The sequence below is a fragment of the Dendropsophus ebraccatus genome, chromosome 10, assembly GCF_027789765.1.
Source record: "Dendropsophus ebraccatus isolate aDenEbr1 chromosome 10, aDenEbr1.pat, whole genome shotgun sequence".
Lineage (NCBI taxonomy): Eukaryota > Metazoa > Chordata > Amphibia > Anura > Hylidae > Dendropsophus > Dendropsophus ebraccatus.
In genome coordinates, this window is record NC_091463.1 from 24,068,611 (window position 1) to 24,088,616 (window position 20,006).

Sequence of the window (20,006 nt, forward strand, 5' to 3'; positions counted from 1 at the left end):
CTCATGAATATCCAGGACTACTGGGCTCATGTACATGATGGAGAGGACTACTTATTGTCCATGTTATTCAGGGGGAGATCTTTGAATCAGCTGCACAGAACAATGTAAGTGATAAATCATTCTGTTCATCTTCTATGTCACTAGTTTATTCTATCCTTAGGACAGCAGAAACCTTCATTAAACTTGAATTGCAATGCCAGACACAACCTATGGTTAGGTATGGTACTGTTTTTGAATGTTCTTCTAATTGTGGAAAACTCCTTTAAAGCCATTAAAACAAGAAACAGCAGGTTTACTTCTGCTGATGCCCTTGTCTATATCCACATTGTATTCACCCTTGAGTACATCCTGCTGGATAGCGGACTTAATGCAGAATTCATCATAAAATTCTCATTATCACATTTCAAAACAGGAAACAAACAAACATTTCTGCTCTGCGCAGTTAATGAAATGTTTGTCGCTTTTCTCTCTCCCATCCCCCACACTCTGTTGTATCATGGACTGAAAACTTTATAATGTGTTTCTTTATTTATCTCTCAACACAGTTTATTCTGGTGTGAGTTTACCAGATGTATTCAGGTGTATACATTATGTTTGCGGACTCATTGCCCATTTGCCACCACCACACGCTTCCCGGCATCTCCATGGACACATGCGTGTGCACTAATATGACTGACATCATCTAATGTCACACCCACTATACATCGTTACCCTGGGACTACCTGACGCAGAGATCTTGGGCCGCCTATGCTGAGCCTGCGTATATCCATGACCAATGTGACAACACATTTCTATTTATCCCTGATGAACCCACTTATCAAAGTTTAGGGGAAACGCTTTGGAAATGGAATGTGACTCAACAAACTTTGAGCAATGAAGTCACGCCCTGAACCTAGGGAACAAACTGACTTTCTCTAATAGATGACCGCCAAGTGCAGGGTAAGCTCCCCCTGGTGTAGGGGACACCTGACCCAGGCAGCTCCTAGTCTTTAGGGTGTTACTTGATTGTGTATACCAGTGTATCCTATGTTCACCAATCTTCCCTATTCTTTAACACGTGAACCTTGTGGGAACTACACCTACCATTTACCACGGCTTTGCGGGGGTATATATGTATCCACTGGATAAAGCTTAGATTATATCATACTAAGCAGTCGACCACGATTGTCATTTCTTTAAAAAAAAGTTGCTATCTTTATCAGAAACCATGGAGACACACATAGTCTAACCGCCAAGGCTCTTCTATCTACACAATATGGACCACTAAGCCTAAAACTAAACTAAGGGTCCTATTCCACGGGCCGAGGAGGGCCCGATCAACTATGTAAACGAGCGGCGATCTGCTAGATCGCCGCTCGTTTACTGGGCCTATTCCACGGCCCGATGATCGTTGAGCAAGGGCTGCAAGGACATTGTTACCGATGTCCTTGCAGCCCTTGCAGCAGCAGTAATACATTACCTGCAGGTCTTCTCCGCACTGTCTTCATCCCCGGGTCCCGCGCGCTCTATCTTCTGAATGGCCGGTCAGCTGACAGGTCACACTCAGCCAATCACAGGCCGCGGTGGTCCCGGGCTGTGATTGGCTGGGCGCTCCGTCAGCTGACCGGCCATTCAGAAGATAGAGCACGCGGGACCCTGGGATGAAGACAGCGTGGAGAAGCCTGGACAGGTAATGTATTACTGCTGCTGTCAAATCATCGGTCGCCCGCCGCGCACCGCTATTCAACCGTAGCGATGCGCGTGGGGGAACGATGATTTTAGGTCTGGCCCTAAATGAACGATCAGCCGATGACACAATCATCGGCTGATCGTTCTTTCTATTTCACCGAACAATAATCGGCCGAATCGGGCCGAATAGGGCCGATCCGGCCGATTATCATTACTGTGGAATAGGGCCTTAAGACTTCATGTTTTGTCCAGATTACTTTCCAGCAGACTCCTCCTTATAATCACAGACTAGATTGTAAGAAAAATGACACCAGTGTATCGATAAGACTCTATAGAAGCTCAGACCTCAGCCTCCCTCCTTTCTCTAGAAGGACCTCTGCACAGGTCATAGAACATGCCTAGAAAATGCTTCTGTCCTTGTGAATAGGCCCAGCTCCAGTTTATTGTGCCTATGTCTTCGGGGCTTGTTGTAAAGCAGGGATGAGTAACTTTTGGCCCTCTAGCTGTTGAAAAACTTCCATTTCCAAAAATTTCCATCCATGCCTGGACAACTGAAGCATCTCTGCTGTAAAGCATATCTCAAAATGCTTTAAAGTGACTCTGTACCCACAATCTGACCCCCCCCCCCCCCCCCCAAACCACTTGTACCTTCAGATACCTGCGCTCCGTTCGGCAGGTGATGCAGTTATTGTCCTAAAAAACAACTTTTAAACTTGCAGCCTGGGCCAAACGGGAGTATCTGTGCCCTAACTTTGCACCACCCCTCCGTCGCTACTCCCCACCCTCTTCATCATTAGGAATGCCACTGAAACATTTTCTCCATGCTGAACATTGCAAAGGTGCCTTAAGGATCCAGCCCATGTTCAGTATTCACACAGCTGATGAATAGGAGACAATCTGCCTGGAGCATTCCTAATGATGAAGAGGGTGGGGAGGAGGGATGGAGGGGCGATGCAAAGTTAGGGCACAAATACTGCCGTTTGGCACAGGGCTGCAAGTTTAAAAGTTGTTTTTTAGGAAATAACTACATCACCTGCCGAACGAACCCCAGGACAGATCTTGGATTAAAAGCAGCTATCCGAAGGTACAAGTGGTTAGGGGGGGGGGGGGGTGTCAGATTGTGGGTACAGAGTCACTTTAAAAAAACTGCTCGGGTAAGATGGCTGCTTACTTTAGCAGTGTACGTAAAGAATGTAGAAGCAGATTAGAGAAAAAGAATGTTTCCGTAAAAAAAAAACAAAAAAAACAAACTTTCTTTGTAAGGTGTAAAATAAATAGAATAATTTTTCTTTTCTTTCTTTCCCATTTGTTAAGCCCAAACATTAAGAATCCCATAATAAACCTATAATCCTGTAGGATAAAGTCCAGCATTAAACACCTTTGAGCTCCTATCTCCAGCACCCTTTCTACCTTTCCATCAATATTCTTAAACCTAATCCCTAGTATTTCTATCTATATGGCTGAGCACCTCTTCTCCTTGATCTTTTCTACTATATTTCGGTTTTACCGGGTCAGCCAGCCCTGACCTTAATTTTTTTACGACTTTACGGCTTGACTGCAATTCGTATTGTGTATTGTGGATTATGACATTTGCAGGTAAAATACTATACAAAACATTCCCACAAATTCTGAGTACTTGATATCATTCCCCCGAATTTCACTCAGAATTTTGTGATGGGTGGATGAGTCTTTGAACACCCCATCCGCATGTATTATACCATAAATTGCTTCTTGTACTCCGACCCACAGATGCTGTCAGTGTATAGAGTTAAATCAACCCTGGTAGTGAAATCCTTTATACTTCCTGCCATGGCCTCTTTGAAGAACTCCTCACTTTCTGTTAGCTGCCTTACTTTGCAGCGTGCGCTTTCTGCTCTGTAATGTTGTAAATCCTCTTATACGACCACTTCAGGCTGGAATAAGACAGCTATAGTGACTTTTGACAACTGGATAACATAGACGGGAGATGCCTCCAGATCTCTCGGTGTGGTCTCAGCAAGTTGAAGATGACATTTTTAATCCTTGTTAATAAAACGTTTTACTGCATAAAGTAGTCATTTCGTTTTCGCTTCTTTACAAAAAAATGCGGCGGCTTCGAGGGGATATTTAGCCATAGACTGAAGCATCTGGCACTAAACAGTGTTCTTCCTCTGAGGAGAGGGGTGAGCAGGTGACCTACCGCACAGCAATCAGGAAACCTAATGCATTTCGAGGATGGAAATCTTTAGAGGGTTCTTATCTGCTTTGATGTTGCTGGAAATATACATAGATGGAGCTACTGAAGCACTAACTAACCTGGAGGGTTTTAAAGTGAACGAAAAGGTAAAAAAAATCCAGTCACCGAATCTTAAATAAAGCAAAAAGAGGCAACAATTACCAAGTGAAATTCGAGGTTGTAAGGGTGAAGACACACAAGCAGGTTCCCAATACTGCAGGGAAAGTCTTCCCATTAATAATCAAACAGCTTTTAGCTGAAGTCAGCCGCCTCGTATGACGCCTATGTGTACCTAGTTATTGAGTATGCACATAAAGCAGATTTATTGCAGCAATTTCTGCAACTAATATACCATTCTATATAGGTTCAGAAAAAAAAATTCTTTCAAATCAACTGGTAACAGAAAGTGCCAAAGATTTTTAATTTACTTAAAAAATCTCAAGTCTTCTAGTACTTTTAAGCGGCTGTATGTCCTGCAGGAAGTGGTGTATTCTTTCCAGTCTGACACAGTGCTCTCTGCTGACACCTCTGTCAATGTCAGGAACTGTCCAGAGCAGTAGCAAATAGAAAACCTCTCCTGTTTTCCAGACTGGAAATAATACACCACTACCTGCAGGACATACAGCAGCTGATAAGTACCAGAATACTGGAGATTAAAAAAAAAAAAAAAAAGTAAATTACACATCTCTGGCATTTTCTTGCACCAGTTCACATGAAAGAATAAATTTTTTGCTGAACTACCCGTTAATGGGTTTGTTTGTACAACATACGCCCGTAGTACAGTTATGCTTCCCTAGCTTGTTTCGAAGCGATCTGAGCCAGGTCCTTTACTTGGAAATCTTCGCCAAGCCCCGTAAACCACACAGAACCTTTTGGATCAAAAAATCAAGTTCAATTTGGCTGAAATAAGTACTTCGTACGGGACCGCATGGAAAACCACGGCCGTGAGTTTCAACATTTCCGTCCTCAAACAATGGTCTTGTTCATTTTTCACGGCGCCGTATACGATTTGGCCGTAAGCTCATACGTAGTGTGCACTGTGCGGGCGTATATCGTATACTTTCAAGCAAACGCATCAACCTCAAAACTACGTGCGTATATTCGTGGTTCGCACTACGAACAGAATCATACGCAGTGGTCACTACACTACTAAAATGCAGGGGCTTTCCTATGTGAGAATAGTCAAAAGAGTCTGAGTCAGTAACAGTACAGGAATGTCAGGACAGAAGGATAACCAGTAAGCATGCCAAGGGGTCAGAACCAGGATAGCAATCACATTGCAAAGTCAGAACCAGAGCGATAATCAAATAACAAGCCAAGGCTAGAACATAGACTAGAGCACAGTACAAAAATCATGAGACTAAAGCCATGGTTAGGGGAAGCAAGCAAGGTGCAGGATATACAGGTAGTAAGACAATATGAATGACAATGTACCAGGGCAGAACCAAAAACAGGTGTCAGAGCAGGTCAGAGAGCACCATATCAGTTTGGAAGAAATACATCACTTCTTGCAGGACACACAGTAGCTGATATAGGAGGAAAACCACGGCACTCGATGTTGCAAGAATAAGTGAAGATTTTTATTTAGCAAATAGATACAAGGTATTTACTCCGACCGTACATAAGAAATGCAAGAGATGAGACCAAATAACATATGGTGCGACGTTTCGGTCCGCTATGGACCTTCCTCAGGTAATACGGTCTCTCATGTGCTGTATGCAGGGAGAAGGGTCGGGAGAAGGACCCTTCTCCCTGCATACAGCACATGAGAGACCGTATTGCCTGAGGAAGGTCCATAGCGGACCGAAACGTCGCACCATATGTTATTTGGTCTCATCTCTTGCATTTCTTATGTACGGTCGGAGTAAATACCTTGTATCTATTTGCTAAATAAAAATCTTCACTTATTCTTGCAACATCGAGTGCTGTGGTTTTCCTCCTATTCAAGACTTATGGTTGAAGAAACTAGTTACCACTGAGCACCGGCTTTACAACTTAAGGTAGAGGTGTGCAGCACTGATCCTACACAACACAGTAGCTGATAACACCACTTGATTTGAAAAGATTATTATTTTTTTCTCCTAAGTACCCCTTTAAGCATGGATTTTTGGGGAAGGAGGAAACAGCCTGGGTACCGCTTGAAATTCCAGGATTTAGCCTATTACCTAGGCTGAATGCCGGAATTCCAGGCGGTACCCGGGCTGTCTCCTCCTTCCCCACGGCCCTGGAAGGCATCGGGAATCAAATGCGGAAGGTTCAACAGGGTTCAAGTTCTATAGAACCTAAGATTTTCCGATGTGCGATCATCTCTAGGAAACGACCGAACAAAGTGTTAATACACCGAATGATGTTCGATCTACGGTGAAAATAGGTTCAGATTCTATCAAATGATCAACAATTTCTTGTTGGTCATTTAATCGCTGTCTGCTATTACATTAAAAGATTATCGTTAAAATCCAAACAATCTAATGATTTTTAGAACGATATTCGTCCCATGTAATACGACCCTAACCTAGTATAAATTGACCCTAAAGGACAGACGATAATCGTCCTGTGTAATAGCAGGCAACGATTAAAAAATTTTTGTGTGTCGTTGATCATTGCTTTAGGGTCCTATTAGACTAAGCAGTTTTTATCGAGTAACGACTATCGATAAATGATCACAAATGAGATTGTTTATCTTTAACCAGAAATCTTTCACCATATTACACAGAACGATGGTCGTTACTATGATCATTTACTGATCCCAGCAAAAGAAGGAACAATGTGTGAATGTAGAATTACAGTGGACTATTAACAATGATTGTAGCGTCAGATCTAAATGAACGATTAACGACACATGAACAATTTTTTGAAGTTGTCTGCAATTACTTAGGACGATTATAGTTTAAATTTGAACGACATAACGTTTGTTTGCACAATAATCATCCTATGTAATAGGGCCCTTAGATCTGACCCTAAATTCATTGTTAATTGTTTGCTGTAGTTCCACATTTGTTCACTAATTGTTCAGTGTTATGGGAGATTTATCTGACAGATTTTTGAAGCCAAAGCCAGGAATGGATTTAAAAAAAGGAGAAATCTCAGTCTTTCCTTTATGACCTGATCTCTGTTTATAGTCCGTTCCTGGCTTTGGCTTTAAAGATCTGTCAGATAAATCTGTCTGTGTAAACGCACCCTAACTGCACATTGTTCCTACTTTTGGTGGGATCAGATGGAGGAAACGATCGTAGATACATTCGTAATGACTATCGTTCTGTGTAATAAGGTGAATAATTTCAGGTTTGCGAACGTTAATCGTTAAAAATCGCTTAATCTAATAGGACCCTAATTCTTTATGCAACTGTCCATTCTGCCCATGCCACACATGATAAAAGAAACGACAGCGCTTCAGATCTGAAATAGCTTTTCTTTTATTTGAACGTGAGCTCTGCCCATGTCATCAATTTCCTGGATTCTTTAAACACAGAAACACCACATGATGCATATTATTTGTCTTGCGGTTCTTTCAGTCTTTGTCACGGATGAAAAAAAAAATGAAATTACATGGAAAGACGGCAAATCGGGGGGGGGGTTGCAACATACAACCGCTTTATAATAAAATAGGGATTTGTATATGATTCATAGGAGGGGGTTGGGGTTGGTTGTCAGTTTTCCTAGAACTCAATCCTTAGAGAACATAAACAGATCATGTATTGCAGATTTCCTTAATATTACACAGGTGATTTAATTAGTTTCAGTATATCAGTAATCAGCACCATCTTTTCTCTATGGGAAATTTTCAAGACGTGACGTGTTCGGGTTTACATACAAACAGGCCAAGCTGCCGAGGAACAAAGCAATGCAATAATTCATCCCTAACAGCACAGATAAAGCTATTTACATAATAAGAATGATGATCACAAATAACCATTTTATAGACTATGTGACAAGAATACAACGGAAGAGTAAAAGCCTAAGGATTGGAGTATAAACAGCAAAAATGAGCACAATACCAAACTCTTGTCTGCACAACTATCCTATCCGACAGCGGCAAGCAGATACGGCAATTACTTACAGTAACTGCTTGGAAAAAGTGGATCGTGGGGAGCCGCTATAAAAAGTATATGTAATTACACAGCAGCTAAGACGGGAAAAAATGGAGCTGGAATTCGAAGGCTTTTAGGATATCATATCAATTTTGGAATATAAGCAAAGCCAACTGGAAGAGAAGAGAGGATTCCCAGCTAGCAACCGTAATCAAGCAAGATCAACCTTGAAGAAAGAATAGGTAATTTCTGATCCTTTAGAATAAACATGGTTCTTTATATTGTAATTCGCCCAAAGATTTCCTTCTTAAAGTCATTACCATAACAAGAGGATCTCCACTTTCCAGTCACTTGACATTGCCGACTCTTGTGGTTGTGCTCGATTTGAATTGACTTTGAGTCATGGATAATATGTCATGTAATTAAACCCTATAAGGAGCAACATTGATTGGTTCCTGCAAACAAGTATGTGGCTGAAGTTACAGTGTAGCATGAGACTGAAGAGTATGTAGCGGGTTGAATAAAGAAATACGTCCGTCAAGCTTATTCTAAAGAAAGAAAAAACACATTGAATGGCTTAGAACATTAAGTGATTAATAAAGACGAGCGAACCGAACTACACGAACCAAGATTTGTTAAGAAATTTTCAAAAAGTTTGGTACGTTAAATCACACTTTTTGCAAAAAAAAAAAACGTAACAAGTTCGTAAAGAGGGCGGCTGCACATTTTAATATACAGAGGAAACTTGCTTACCTGTCCACGCTCCCCCAGTTCCTCTTACAGGTCTCCGGTGTCTCCTGCTAATAGCTGACACCTCCAGCCCGCTCAGCCAATTACTGACTGACGGGACATCGCTGTGGCCAGTGATTGGCTGACCCGGCTGTCACTTTCATCCCATCTCTGTCACTGAGTGGCTGAGTGGGCTGTCACTCTCATCTCAGTAAGTGGAGGCGTCAGTAAGTGTGATCAGCGGGGGACACTGTGGGAGCGCAGACAGGTAAGTATTGATGAGCAAACTTGCTGAACCACACTAAAGCAGCTTAACACCTGCAATCGTTTAGCTGTTTTAGTGTGGTTAGGGGAAGGTTCGGTTTGGACAAACCCGAACATTTATTCGGTGTTCGGTAAACTCTGCCGAACCAAACTTTGCACATCTTTAGTGATAAAGTTTTTTTTTTTTTTTTAATCCTGATACTTTCCAGCAATCAATTAAATCCCTGGATTAACATTCTACATTAATACCAGTAACCCATAACTGTATATTGAGTTATATAAGAAATATGTCTAACCCGGTCTTAAATCTTTCGGCGAGTCATTACTCAATCCTGAGGGAGCATGGTCCAGAACTTTATGGTTCATCAGTAAAGTAATACTTCAAACTTTGTGATGAAATTGCGCTTCCTTTAACCGTAAACAGTGACACAGTGTTCTCTCAGGGTCAGTAAAAAGAATATCTACTTGTGTTGGCTTTTCCAGAAACCTAGAATTTTATCATGAGATATTTAATACAGTCTGTTTAATTTTAATTTAAAGGGAATGTGTCCTTGGAAAATGATCAAGTTAGAACTAAAAGAGCTGCATCACAGAGGGGCAGGGGTTTCCTCTCACTGAGTGCTTCACCCCCAGCTGGTGCCCGGGAATAGAACAGCGCCTTATGCGGGAACTGGGCCACAGTACAAAAAAAGGAGCGTAGCACCGGCTTCCCCATGCAGGTGCCGTTATATCATGTGAAAAACTTTAGGCAAATGTACTACTGCTAGATTCGCTTTAAACACATTTTTTTAAAGAATTTTTGGTGATTTTGTTTTCTCAATTTTTTTGTCTTTTTTTTTAAAACAATCCTGAAATCTTGCATTCTCCATTCCCACCACTAGGTGTAAGACTAACTACCTTACTAAGACTTTCGTTCTGTACAGATCATTTCCCAGTAGTGTCCTCCTTATCAGCACAGACAGGAGTCACAGAGGTCACACAGTAGCTGTTTCTCACAACTCAGTGTCCTCCTCCTTGTAGAATGACCTATATAAAGGTTAATGAGCATGCTCAGAAACCTTTCTCATTCATCTGAATAGGGACAAAAAGCATATCTCTAAATGCTGTTAAAATTCAGGCATGTTTGCTGCCCACCTAAAATAATAGGTTTGGAAAGTGATTGCCAATCTAGTAGATCAGGGCTCTCTTACGTGGCGGGTCATGCTGTCTAATACAGCCTTTAGATGGAGGTACTGGCATCTTTGTACATCCCGTCCTACTTTGGCTAAGAGATACTTTATAGGGTTAAGTTATTGGGACTGTGAAGGGCAGGAAAGCAAGGTAATATTGCTGTCATGTTTCTGGAACCAATCCACGACTAAATGACCCTTGCAGCAGGGTGTGCGGTCATGCTAAAAGTGTGCTTGTGCCCTTCAGCTGTACATTAAACAGCTGCCATGAAAGGATGAGCTTAGTTAACCACAATGCTTAGGGTCCTATTACACAAATCGATTTTTAACTGTTAAGACTAACGATAAATGGTCGCAAACGAGATTGTTTGTCGTTAACCTGAAATCGTTCACCATATTACACAGAACGTTAGTTGTTAGTATTCTCTCAGCTTATCCTGAATGAGCACCTGAAATCATGGACGCTTTAACTCAAGTGTCTGGAACAATCTGTGTGGAATTGAGGGCACGCATAGAATATTAGGCTAAATATTCTTAAAGGAAATCATCTGTCAGCTCTGTTTTATGTTTAGAGCTGTAGACATAGGTTGAAAAACTGATAGCTGATTGCTGTTTGAAAGCCATAAAATGATGTTATCCTTCCAAGGTTCATGTGTCAAGAAGGCTGTTCTGAGCTGCTGCATCCACACCTGCTCTCTCCTCCACGAGGGGTGAGGAAGGAGGCATGCATGCTGCAGCTCAGCCTGGCCTCTACAGTTTTTAAGCTTAGAAGGAAAACATGCTTTTATAGCTTTCAAAACAGCCCTCAGCTAAAGAGAGACAGTATAATTGCTCATGTCTACATCTCTAAGAATAATATACAGCTGACTTTTTCTTTAAAGTATTTACACACACAAGAGAAAGAGTGAAAGAAAATCAGGATGTCACCAGTTGGGAACCTACTAAAGCTTCTTTTATAATGTATTATATTGTTTTTAAGGTAGGTAACTGATACCCAGTACCTATATACAGACTCCTAGGTGGCAATGTATCCAGTCTAGTCTTTTACACTCTATTTTTTCCCTTATTGTCTGTTAAATGTTCAGTTTCATGAACTCTTGTTTGCAGCATTGAACTTTACAGCTTCCCAGAGACCTTTCAAACAGTTCATTTTGAAGCCAACCTTCAGAAGCTTGTGGTTAAAGAGGATCTGTTAGCTCTCCTGACGGTCTGTTCTAGTGAATACTTCTATTTAACGTGAAATGACAACTCTGGAGCTTTTTTTTTTTATAGCTCTGCCATTCCTCTTTTGAGGTCCTTATACGCAAATTGATTATTGGCTGAATGAGTGTCCCTAGGAACACTCTCTCCCGATAATGGGCCAGTGTAAAAGGGACGGCGATCAGCATCTTTTTGTGGTCATTAAAATGATTGCAATATCAGCAGCATATTGTCCTGTGTAAATAGGTGATGCATGGTCGATGCAGCCTATCGACCCATGTAAAAGTGTGTTAAAAGGGTACTCTGAGCAAAGGTAAAAAAAAAACAGGGAGGGCAGATAGGAACATAATAATGAAGTGATACTTACCCATCCCGGTGCCCTTGCAACCACAGTACTACTAGCTCTTTGTCACCCTCCAGTCTACTGAATCTCCTGGGTTCCTGTGTCACTACAACACAAAACTACCCAGTCAGCGACTGCAGAGGTGTCCCGTTTCAGATATTGAGCGGGCATTTCTGAGCGGGGTCGTGATGTCACAGGACCAGGGCATACAGGAGACCGACATGTGACTGTGAGCGGTGGTGTTGCACTGTGGGGGAACCAGGAAGGATAAGTATCACTTAATTATTATGTTCCCACCACCCATTGCCCTCTGTTTGTTTTTTTTACCTTTGTACAGACTTCTCCTTTAGGTAAGAATGGGCATGTAAATTAGAGGACACGTGATTTTTCGTAGAAATAGACCTCTATACATTGTTTTGGGGCCCTTGGGACATTCGGATCATGCTCCTTAGAGACTAATATTAGAAGGTAAAGGGGAGGAGAACTTTCCATGAACATTGATGTCGAGAAATTTGGTTATCCTTGGAAGAAATGATGAGATGTCAAAGATCTTAAATCACATGACTTGTTTCGATACTAGACCAGATCCAAACATAAATCGCAACTATTTGAAACCAGAAATCAGTCTCTGTAGGGCCCATTCTTTTACCCAGTTTATTCAGATTTGTTCGCCCTATTGTACGTGAAGATGCTAGTCATCCAGTATCAAAATGGATTAAACAATGAAATCGCTTTAACTCCTTCACATCAGCAATACGTAGATATACGTTCCTACTGCACATACCCCGTGCAGTAGGAATGTATAACTACGTTCCTGACTGTGAGAGGGGTTTGATGTGTGCAGGACCGCTGCAGTGAGAGTGGTCCCACACACATCAGTGTCCTAGAAGCCCAACATAATGACAGGCAGCTGCAATCCCGCAGCTGCCTGTCATTAACCCCTTAAACGTGGTGTTTCAGGTACTCAGTGATAGGACAAACTCCTGTCACTGACTGATCGGGACCCTGCAGCCATGCCGACCGGCAGGGGTAAGTCACTTACCTCCGTCCTGTCGGATCGGAGTTCCATGTATAAAGTCTGCTCTCAGGCAGGCTCTATGCATAGATCGCCGATAACACTGATCTATGCTATATGGCATAGCATAGATCAGTATATGCAATCTAATGATTGCATAATTTACAATGTAAAGTGTTAAAAAAATGTGTAATAATAAAAAAGTTTTAGAAAGTATTAAAAAAAAACCTTATAAACCCGACCCACCCAATAAAAGTTTAATATACATCCTTGCCCATTATAAAAATATAAATATTTAAATATAATAAATAAATAAACATAAACAATATATCGTAGCGTGCATAATTGTCTGATCTATTATAATATAACATTATTGTTCCTGCGCTGTGAACAGCGTAAAAAGAAACAAAAACAAAAAAACACCAGGATTGCTGATTTTTTTAAAATTATGTCAGAAAAAATTATTAAAAAATGATCAAAATTTTTCTTTTACACCAATATGATATTAATAGAAACTAGTGATCATGGCGCAAAAAAATTACACCTCAACCAGCCCTGTAGGCGGAAAATTAAAAGCGCTATGGCTCTTAGGAGGCGGGGAGGAACATTGCATTAATTTGACCAATGACCAATAACCTCGGTCTTAAAGGGGTTAAAGGAAAATTATCACCACCAAATCCTCCGTATTGCGTTAGAAAGCCCCCAGCACTGTTTTCAAACATCTAACTGATTGCTATCAGCTTTCCTCATAGCTCCGGAGAAAGAACTCACACAGTGTATTGAAATACACTTTTGTAGACATTGGGGTGGACCTCTTCGGTGAAGTAGTCACAGGTGGCGCGCAGAATCCTCTGTAGCCACACCTCTTTGGGAGCGTCATCTCTTACGGCCCCTCTGTGAAGCAGTAGACTCCTACACTCAGTCACACCCAGAGTCACGCCAGTCATGACCACCCTGATGCCTACATAACGGTAATTAACACAGGCAGCGATCAGTTTTATGTTGGGAAACAGTTCCGGGGCCTACTACGTATGGTTGCATAGCTGGTAGTGGATTTACCCTATGCTTTCTGATTTCATCATTTCTTGTTAACGAATCTGTTAGCGCCACCTTTCTTAGAAGCCCTGTATTACTTTTCCTAAATCGAGAGTTGGACGATTTAACATCCTTATAGGAATACCAAACCTGCAAAGCGGTAAGAAAAGTTGCTCTCGAAATGTTAAGCAATGCGAAATACAATTCTGCACAGACACATCAGGAGAGCTGACAGGTTTCCTCCAGATGTATTTCCGTGTGAAGTTAAATATCTGTGAATGTGGAGGCTTCATGTTGTGCAGCTATGTTATTTTTACTTAACCTGTTAGTCGGTAGATGAAACATCTTTCTTATGTTGTTCGTGACTATACATATATGCAGCTAGCACATTTACCTACAGTATTTCTTTTTCTATATTGCTTTTTTGTATTTTTTTTTTTCTATTTGCTATGTGCATTTCTAACTATGTAAGGACATTAGCTTTATACTATTTTCTTTTTTCTAATTTCAGGTACTCTGAAGAGTCCACTAAGCCGAACAGCCCTGACGTTGGTCGGGGTGAGTGCCTGCGTGTTGGCTGTAGTGTGTGGGTCGCAAATATCCTGCCCGCTCACCGTGAAGGTCACACTACATGTGCCAGAGCACTTCATCGCGGATGGTGAGAGAGTGAAGGGCACTAGAGAGTGAGGTTTTACACAGTCCTACAAAATAATAACATAAAGGAGCATTGGAAGAAACAAGGTGACGGATTGAAGGGACAGAGGCAGCAGTAAGAATGTTTAAGACGTCCTAATAATATTCTGTCCGAAACCTTTCCCCACAGTCACTATTTCTCGTTTTTCCTTGTATGTCCTTAGATGTATTACACGTGTCAATGATTACCACAACTAGATACTATGGGAAGAGGAATCTCTTCTTAAACAGGAAAGGAAAGCTATGGAGATGGAGGAATATTGTGTGAGTCTCCGTCTGTGGTAGCAGGATAAAAGGCCGCTGTACCCTGTCTTTAAGTTATGAGACTGGAAGAATTCGCAGTTGGCCTTTACAGTCTACGATGTCGGAGCTTTTAGTCTCTGTAAGTGCAGTTATAATCCGCGAGCTGCCGCAGTTTATCAAATTGTTAGGCAAGATATACTGGACCTATTCATTTGTATCCATACGGTGTAGATATATGTTGTGAAATAGATGATAAGAAGAGATTTTAAGCAGACAATCTTTTTTTTTATCACCAGGTCGGAATGATAAATCCCTGGCTATAAAATATTATGACGACTTATTCTATGACATTCTGACTTCTTACTATGAGATTACAAAGCTATTATGCCCCTTAAAGGGGTTGTCTGAGATTACCAAACTTATTTATTTATTTTCTCCAGTTAGAGCACCATTTTTTGTGTGTGGGCAATGTGTGCTATTGCAGCTTATCCTCATTCACTTTAACCCCTTAACGACAAAGGGCGTATATTTACACCCTGTTGTCGTTAAGGGCGTTCAAAATGGGGCCGTGCGGCGACCCCGCTCTGAACCGCGGCGGTCCCGGGTGCCGCGTGTAGCCCAGGGCCGCAGCTATTAGCGGGCATGGTCCGATCACCGTGTCCGCTAATAAGGTAATCGGATGCAGCTGTCAAAGTTGACAGCTGCATCTGATTACGGGATGCAATCGTTCCCTGGTGTCTAGTGGCGGAGATCGCTCCCCCGGGACGTTGGCTCCAAGATGGCGCCTTCCCCGGCTCAGCACTCGTTTGTTTTCGGCTGCAGCAGCCAAAAGAAAACGAGTGCCGATCTCATTGATCTTTGCTGTATAAGTATACAACAAAGTTCTCAATGAGAGATCAGTGAGTATATACTAGAAGTCCCCCATGGGGGCTTCTAGTATACGTGTTAAAAAAATAAAGTGTTGTTATCAATAAAAAGCTCCTCCCCTAATGAAAGTCAGAATCACTTCCTTTTCCCAGGTTATAAATAAAACTAAATAAATAAATAAATAAATAAACATGTTTGCTATCGCCGCACACGTAATCGCCCGAACTATTAATTAATCACATTCCTGATCTCGCACAGTAAACGGTGTAAGCGCAAAAAATCCCAAAGTGCAAAATTGCGCATTTTTGGTGGCATCAAATCACAAAGTCGTATATGCACAATCAAGTTACCGATAGAAAGAACACATCATGGCGCAAAAATTGACACCTGACACAGCCCCATAGACCAAAGGATAAAAGCGTTATAAGCCTGGGAATGAAGCGATTTTAAGGAACATATATTTGTTAACAATGGTTTGAATTTTTTACAGGCCATCCGATACAATATAAGTTATACATGTTATCTATCATTTTAATCGTAACGACTTGAGTAACATATATAACAAGTCAGTTTTACCCCAGGGCGAATGGCGTAAAAACAAATACCCCCTAAAAATTCAATTTCACCACACATTTTTTTTTTCTGGTTTCGCAGTGTACTTTATAAAAAAATTCAGCCTGTCATTGCAAAATACAATTAGTGACGCAAAAAATAAGGGCTCATGTGGGTTTCTAGGTGGAAAAATGTAAGTGCTATGGCCTTTTAAGCACAAGGAGGAAAAAAACGAAAACGCAAAAATCTAAATTGGCTCCGTCCTTAAGGGGTTAAAGAGCTTAAAGGAGTGAGTTGAAGCCTTCCATTCCCCAGCTCTTGCTTCCTGCGATTTCATGTCTCTAAAGTAAGCCTTCCGAGACATGAAGTGGGCAGGTGTTTACCCCAATCATGTCCAACAGCTGCGCTCACGACCACGGCCATGATATGCACCTCAAACTGTGGCCACACTACTGTTCTCAGCACAACCACTCTGTATCCTATAGTTGGCACTGGGTCCTAAAGCTGTAAATTTTAGACTGCTTACATCAGGCTATGGGGTGTCTCTTTTTCGTTGGATGTCTCCCACATGTTCTTATACACGTCTGTGTTGTTTATGTCTTGTCTTGCTCATGTCCGCCAAAGGGTAACTACATACGGCTTTGTAAACTGGCACAATCCCTGATGTCACGTTTTTCTCCCATATTCTTACTCTTGACTTTTTTTTTTGTTATTTGGAGAAAGCAATAAGCTTTCCACTGTCTGTATCTCAGTGAGTCATTCGTTTTCCTCTCCAGCCAGCAGCTCTGGTTTTTCACATGACTGTGAGTAACATGATACCCCCCCCCCGCTCTTTCCTTCCTATATATCATTGTGCATAATCAGCCAATAACCCACATAAGTTCTTGGCCATTTTAAGGATATTTCAATATCTATTTATGATTCTCCGACTTGTCCAGAGGCACTGTCAGATGTGGCCATGGTTCTTGTTTTCTCCTCCCCCCAAGATTGAATTTAAGAAGAGTAGCTGTTATCTGTTGGTTTTAAGTCTTATTTATAGATCGAGGAGAACAGAATTTGGGTAATTCCATGCTGGGTTACTGCAACTCAGATCCCTACCTATCAGCTAATAGTGAGTATAGGCTATCAATGAGCTTTGTTTGAAAAAACCCTTTAACCTACACTCATTAGGGCCCATTCACACTCCGGAACACCTCCGCCCACAGATCCTGCTCAGAATCCCGCCTGCTATCTGTCTCAATGGGATGCCTTGCACGCCTCCACTCTCCGCACCTCTCCGCTTAAAGAATTGACATGTCAATTCTTTATAGTGGAGAGCGGTGGCGCATGAGGCATCCCATTAAAACACATAGCAAGTGGTGTTCCAAATGGAATCCGTGGGCGGTTTGTCTATCTTAAAGGGAATGTGTCATCAGAAAATGACATTTTTTTCTAATTGTCCATTTTCTATCTTTTTTATAAAATATCCTCAGATCTTGCAGTTTTCATTCTCGCCACTGGGGCTAAAACTAAGCTGAGACTTCCTGTTGTGTCTGTAGTGATTAAGGGATGCAGCTGTAGGGTATAAACCCACACACCGTATACGCAGCAAAAACGCAGCAAATACGCAGCAGATGCGATGGTGAAGATTTGATGCTGTGTTCAGTTATTTAGATCTAATCTGCCGCGTATTTGCTGCGTATTTGCTGTGTATCGCAGTAGTAAATACGCTGCATATACGGTGTGTGGGTTTGTACCCGTAAAGTGATCTGTACGGCATTGCAGCAACAGTTGTCACCAGTAGATAGAGGAGACAATTGCAGCTCCCTGTGGAATTACCTCCTTAAAGGTCACAGAGCACACTAAATAATGTTTCACATTCATCTCAAGGCAACAGAGTCTGTCTATTGTCTTCTATGCCCATGAGTCTTGCTGTAAAGCATCACACTAAATGCTGTTAAAAACAGCTATTGGAATATGGCAGCCCCAATCACATTGTACAAGAAGTGAAATTAAAAAAAAAGTTATAGTCAGAAAATAGAAATGGATTAAAAGATTATCTGAATCAGTAAAAGAAAATTTAGGTGATGCATTTCCTTAAATCCCTTAGGTCTTAAAGTGTACTTGTCATTTTAAATAACTTTTTATACTTGCAGTAGGTGGTCCCATAGACTACTGGGAGACCATCTTGCATTTCTTCTCACTCGGGTTGTTCCATGGAACATCTCTTGTTGTTCATGAAAAAGAACCAAAAATTTTATTTTTTGCCACTTTCACCTATGAGCTATGTGTATTTTAAGTAAAAGATATTTCTTCGAGTATTGAGGCTCTGTTCACACTATTATTATGGATTCTGTTCTTCAGGATAGCTGGTATGCCAAAAAGTTTTTTAAAATATGCTTTAAAAAATCAGACAGGCTTAGAGCTTCTCCCCCATCTCTCTGTGGGTCTATGGGTACTATTACATGGAACAATAACCGGCCAAATGGCCCTATCTGGCTGATTATCGTTCCGTGTAATAAAGAGAATGATCAGCCGATGATCGTTTTCATCAGCTGATTGTTGATATAGGTTCTGACCTATAATTGTCCCGCGCTGACCGCACATCACTATGTGTAATAGTGGTGCGCGGCCGGCGCTGACAATTAGCAAAGAAGAAGAATACATTACTTTTTTTGTGGAAATGTAAAGTTTCTATATGCATAAGAGGTAATGTAAAGTTTTTATATGCTCCCCGGACGCGGGGAGAAGCACAGAACAAGAGGAGCCCTGCAGCCTGGACAGGAAATGTATAAAGTTTAAACAAGGGCTGCAAGGACATCGGTAACAATGTCCCTGCAGCCCTTGTTAAACGATTATCGGGCTGTATAATAGGCCTAGTAAACGAGCGCCGATCTAGCAGATCGGCGCTCGTTTAAATTTATTATTAGGCTCCCATCGACCCGTGTAATAGTACCATATGGGTCCATCTCCTTCATCAGAGGGAGGGAGAGAGAACAGGGAGAGAAGCTGAATGTGATTGGTGGTGTCAGCAAACAAACCCAAGAAATTAAATGTGTTGACATGACTTTATGACATAGGTATAATACAGAAAGTACAGCAGCACACTTCAAATGTATATATGCATAATATAAAGATTTTTTAAAACAAAGTTCATGTGATCAAATTGTGTGAACCCTCCCATTATATGTAGGCTTAATGTTAGCCCAGGAGAGACAGGTATATAGTGTAGGGTCCGTCCCATTGAGGTCACCTTATCATGGTGGGATGGTACACGCTATTTGATCACATGGTATGCTAAGATTCTCATTCCTATTGTAGTATTGTAATATATTATGGATGTATCTTAGCACTTGCAGTGTGTTGTTGTACTTTTTTATGTTTGTTTTTGTATTTCAGCCATGGTAGCGTGCACCTGCATAGTACTAATAGTTCTACTGGGTGTCTAGGCCAACTTTTATGTATTTATGTTTCTATGACAAAAGTTTTTTTCTATTTTTTATTTTTAATAAGATATGATGTCAATGGTAAGCGATTTAATTTACAGTATTTTATCATATGTTTTTTATGTCCAGCAACACCAACATAATGATTAACCACTAAGCAAGGTATACATGGAGAAAAAGCAGGATAATGCCTCTGACCTCTTTCTATAGCCCTTATGATCCTCAACAGCCAACATTGAATTGTTCCCATGGGAAACGATGACGGCTTTTCACTACTTGTTTGCAAAGGAAATCATTTAAAGGTTTTCTCTGTGAAAGTTATGATGGCATTCTACTGGGATAAGCCATCAATGTATCATCATATCTGGGGTCTCAACCTCTGTGACCCTCTATGATTGCTGAAATGAAATAGCAGCAATGCTTGGAAAGCGCAGCTTCTGCCGGGCCTGCTATTGATGATAATGAGCCAGCTATGCTGTGTCTTTACTGAGACAACCCCTTTATCTATCTTTGTTATGCCTGTAAATAAATCAGTAAAGTAATCCCTATCTATATAGATA

General features: G+C 41.3%; 1 protein-coding gene across 2 annotated transcripts in view; it reads left to right on the top strand.

Moving 5' to 3' along the window:
• Positions 1-20,006, top strand: part of ASTN2 (astrotactin 2) — a 526,582-nt gene that overhangs the window by 180,788 nt on the left and 325,788 nt on the right. For both annotated transcript variants that reach the window (XM_069943247.1, XM_069943248.1), the window contains exon 5: positions 14,178-14,324. In XM_069943247.1, coding sequence (XP_069799348.1) covers positions 14,178-14,324 — 147 coding nt within the window. The remainder of the gene's footprint in view (positions 1-14,177; positions 14,325-20,006) is intronic.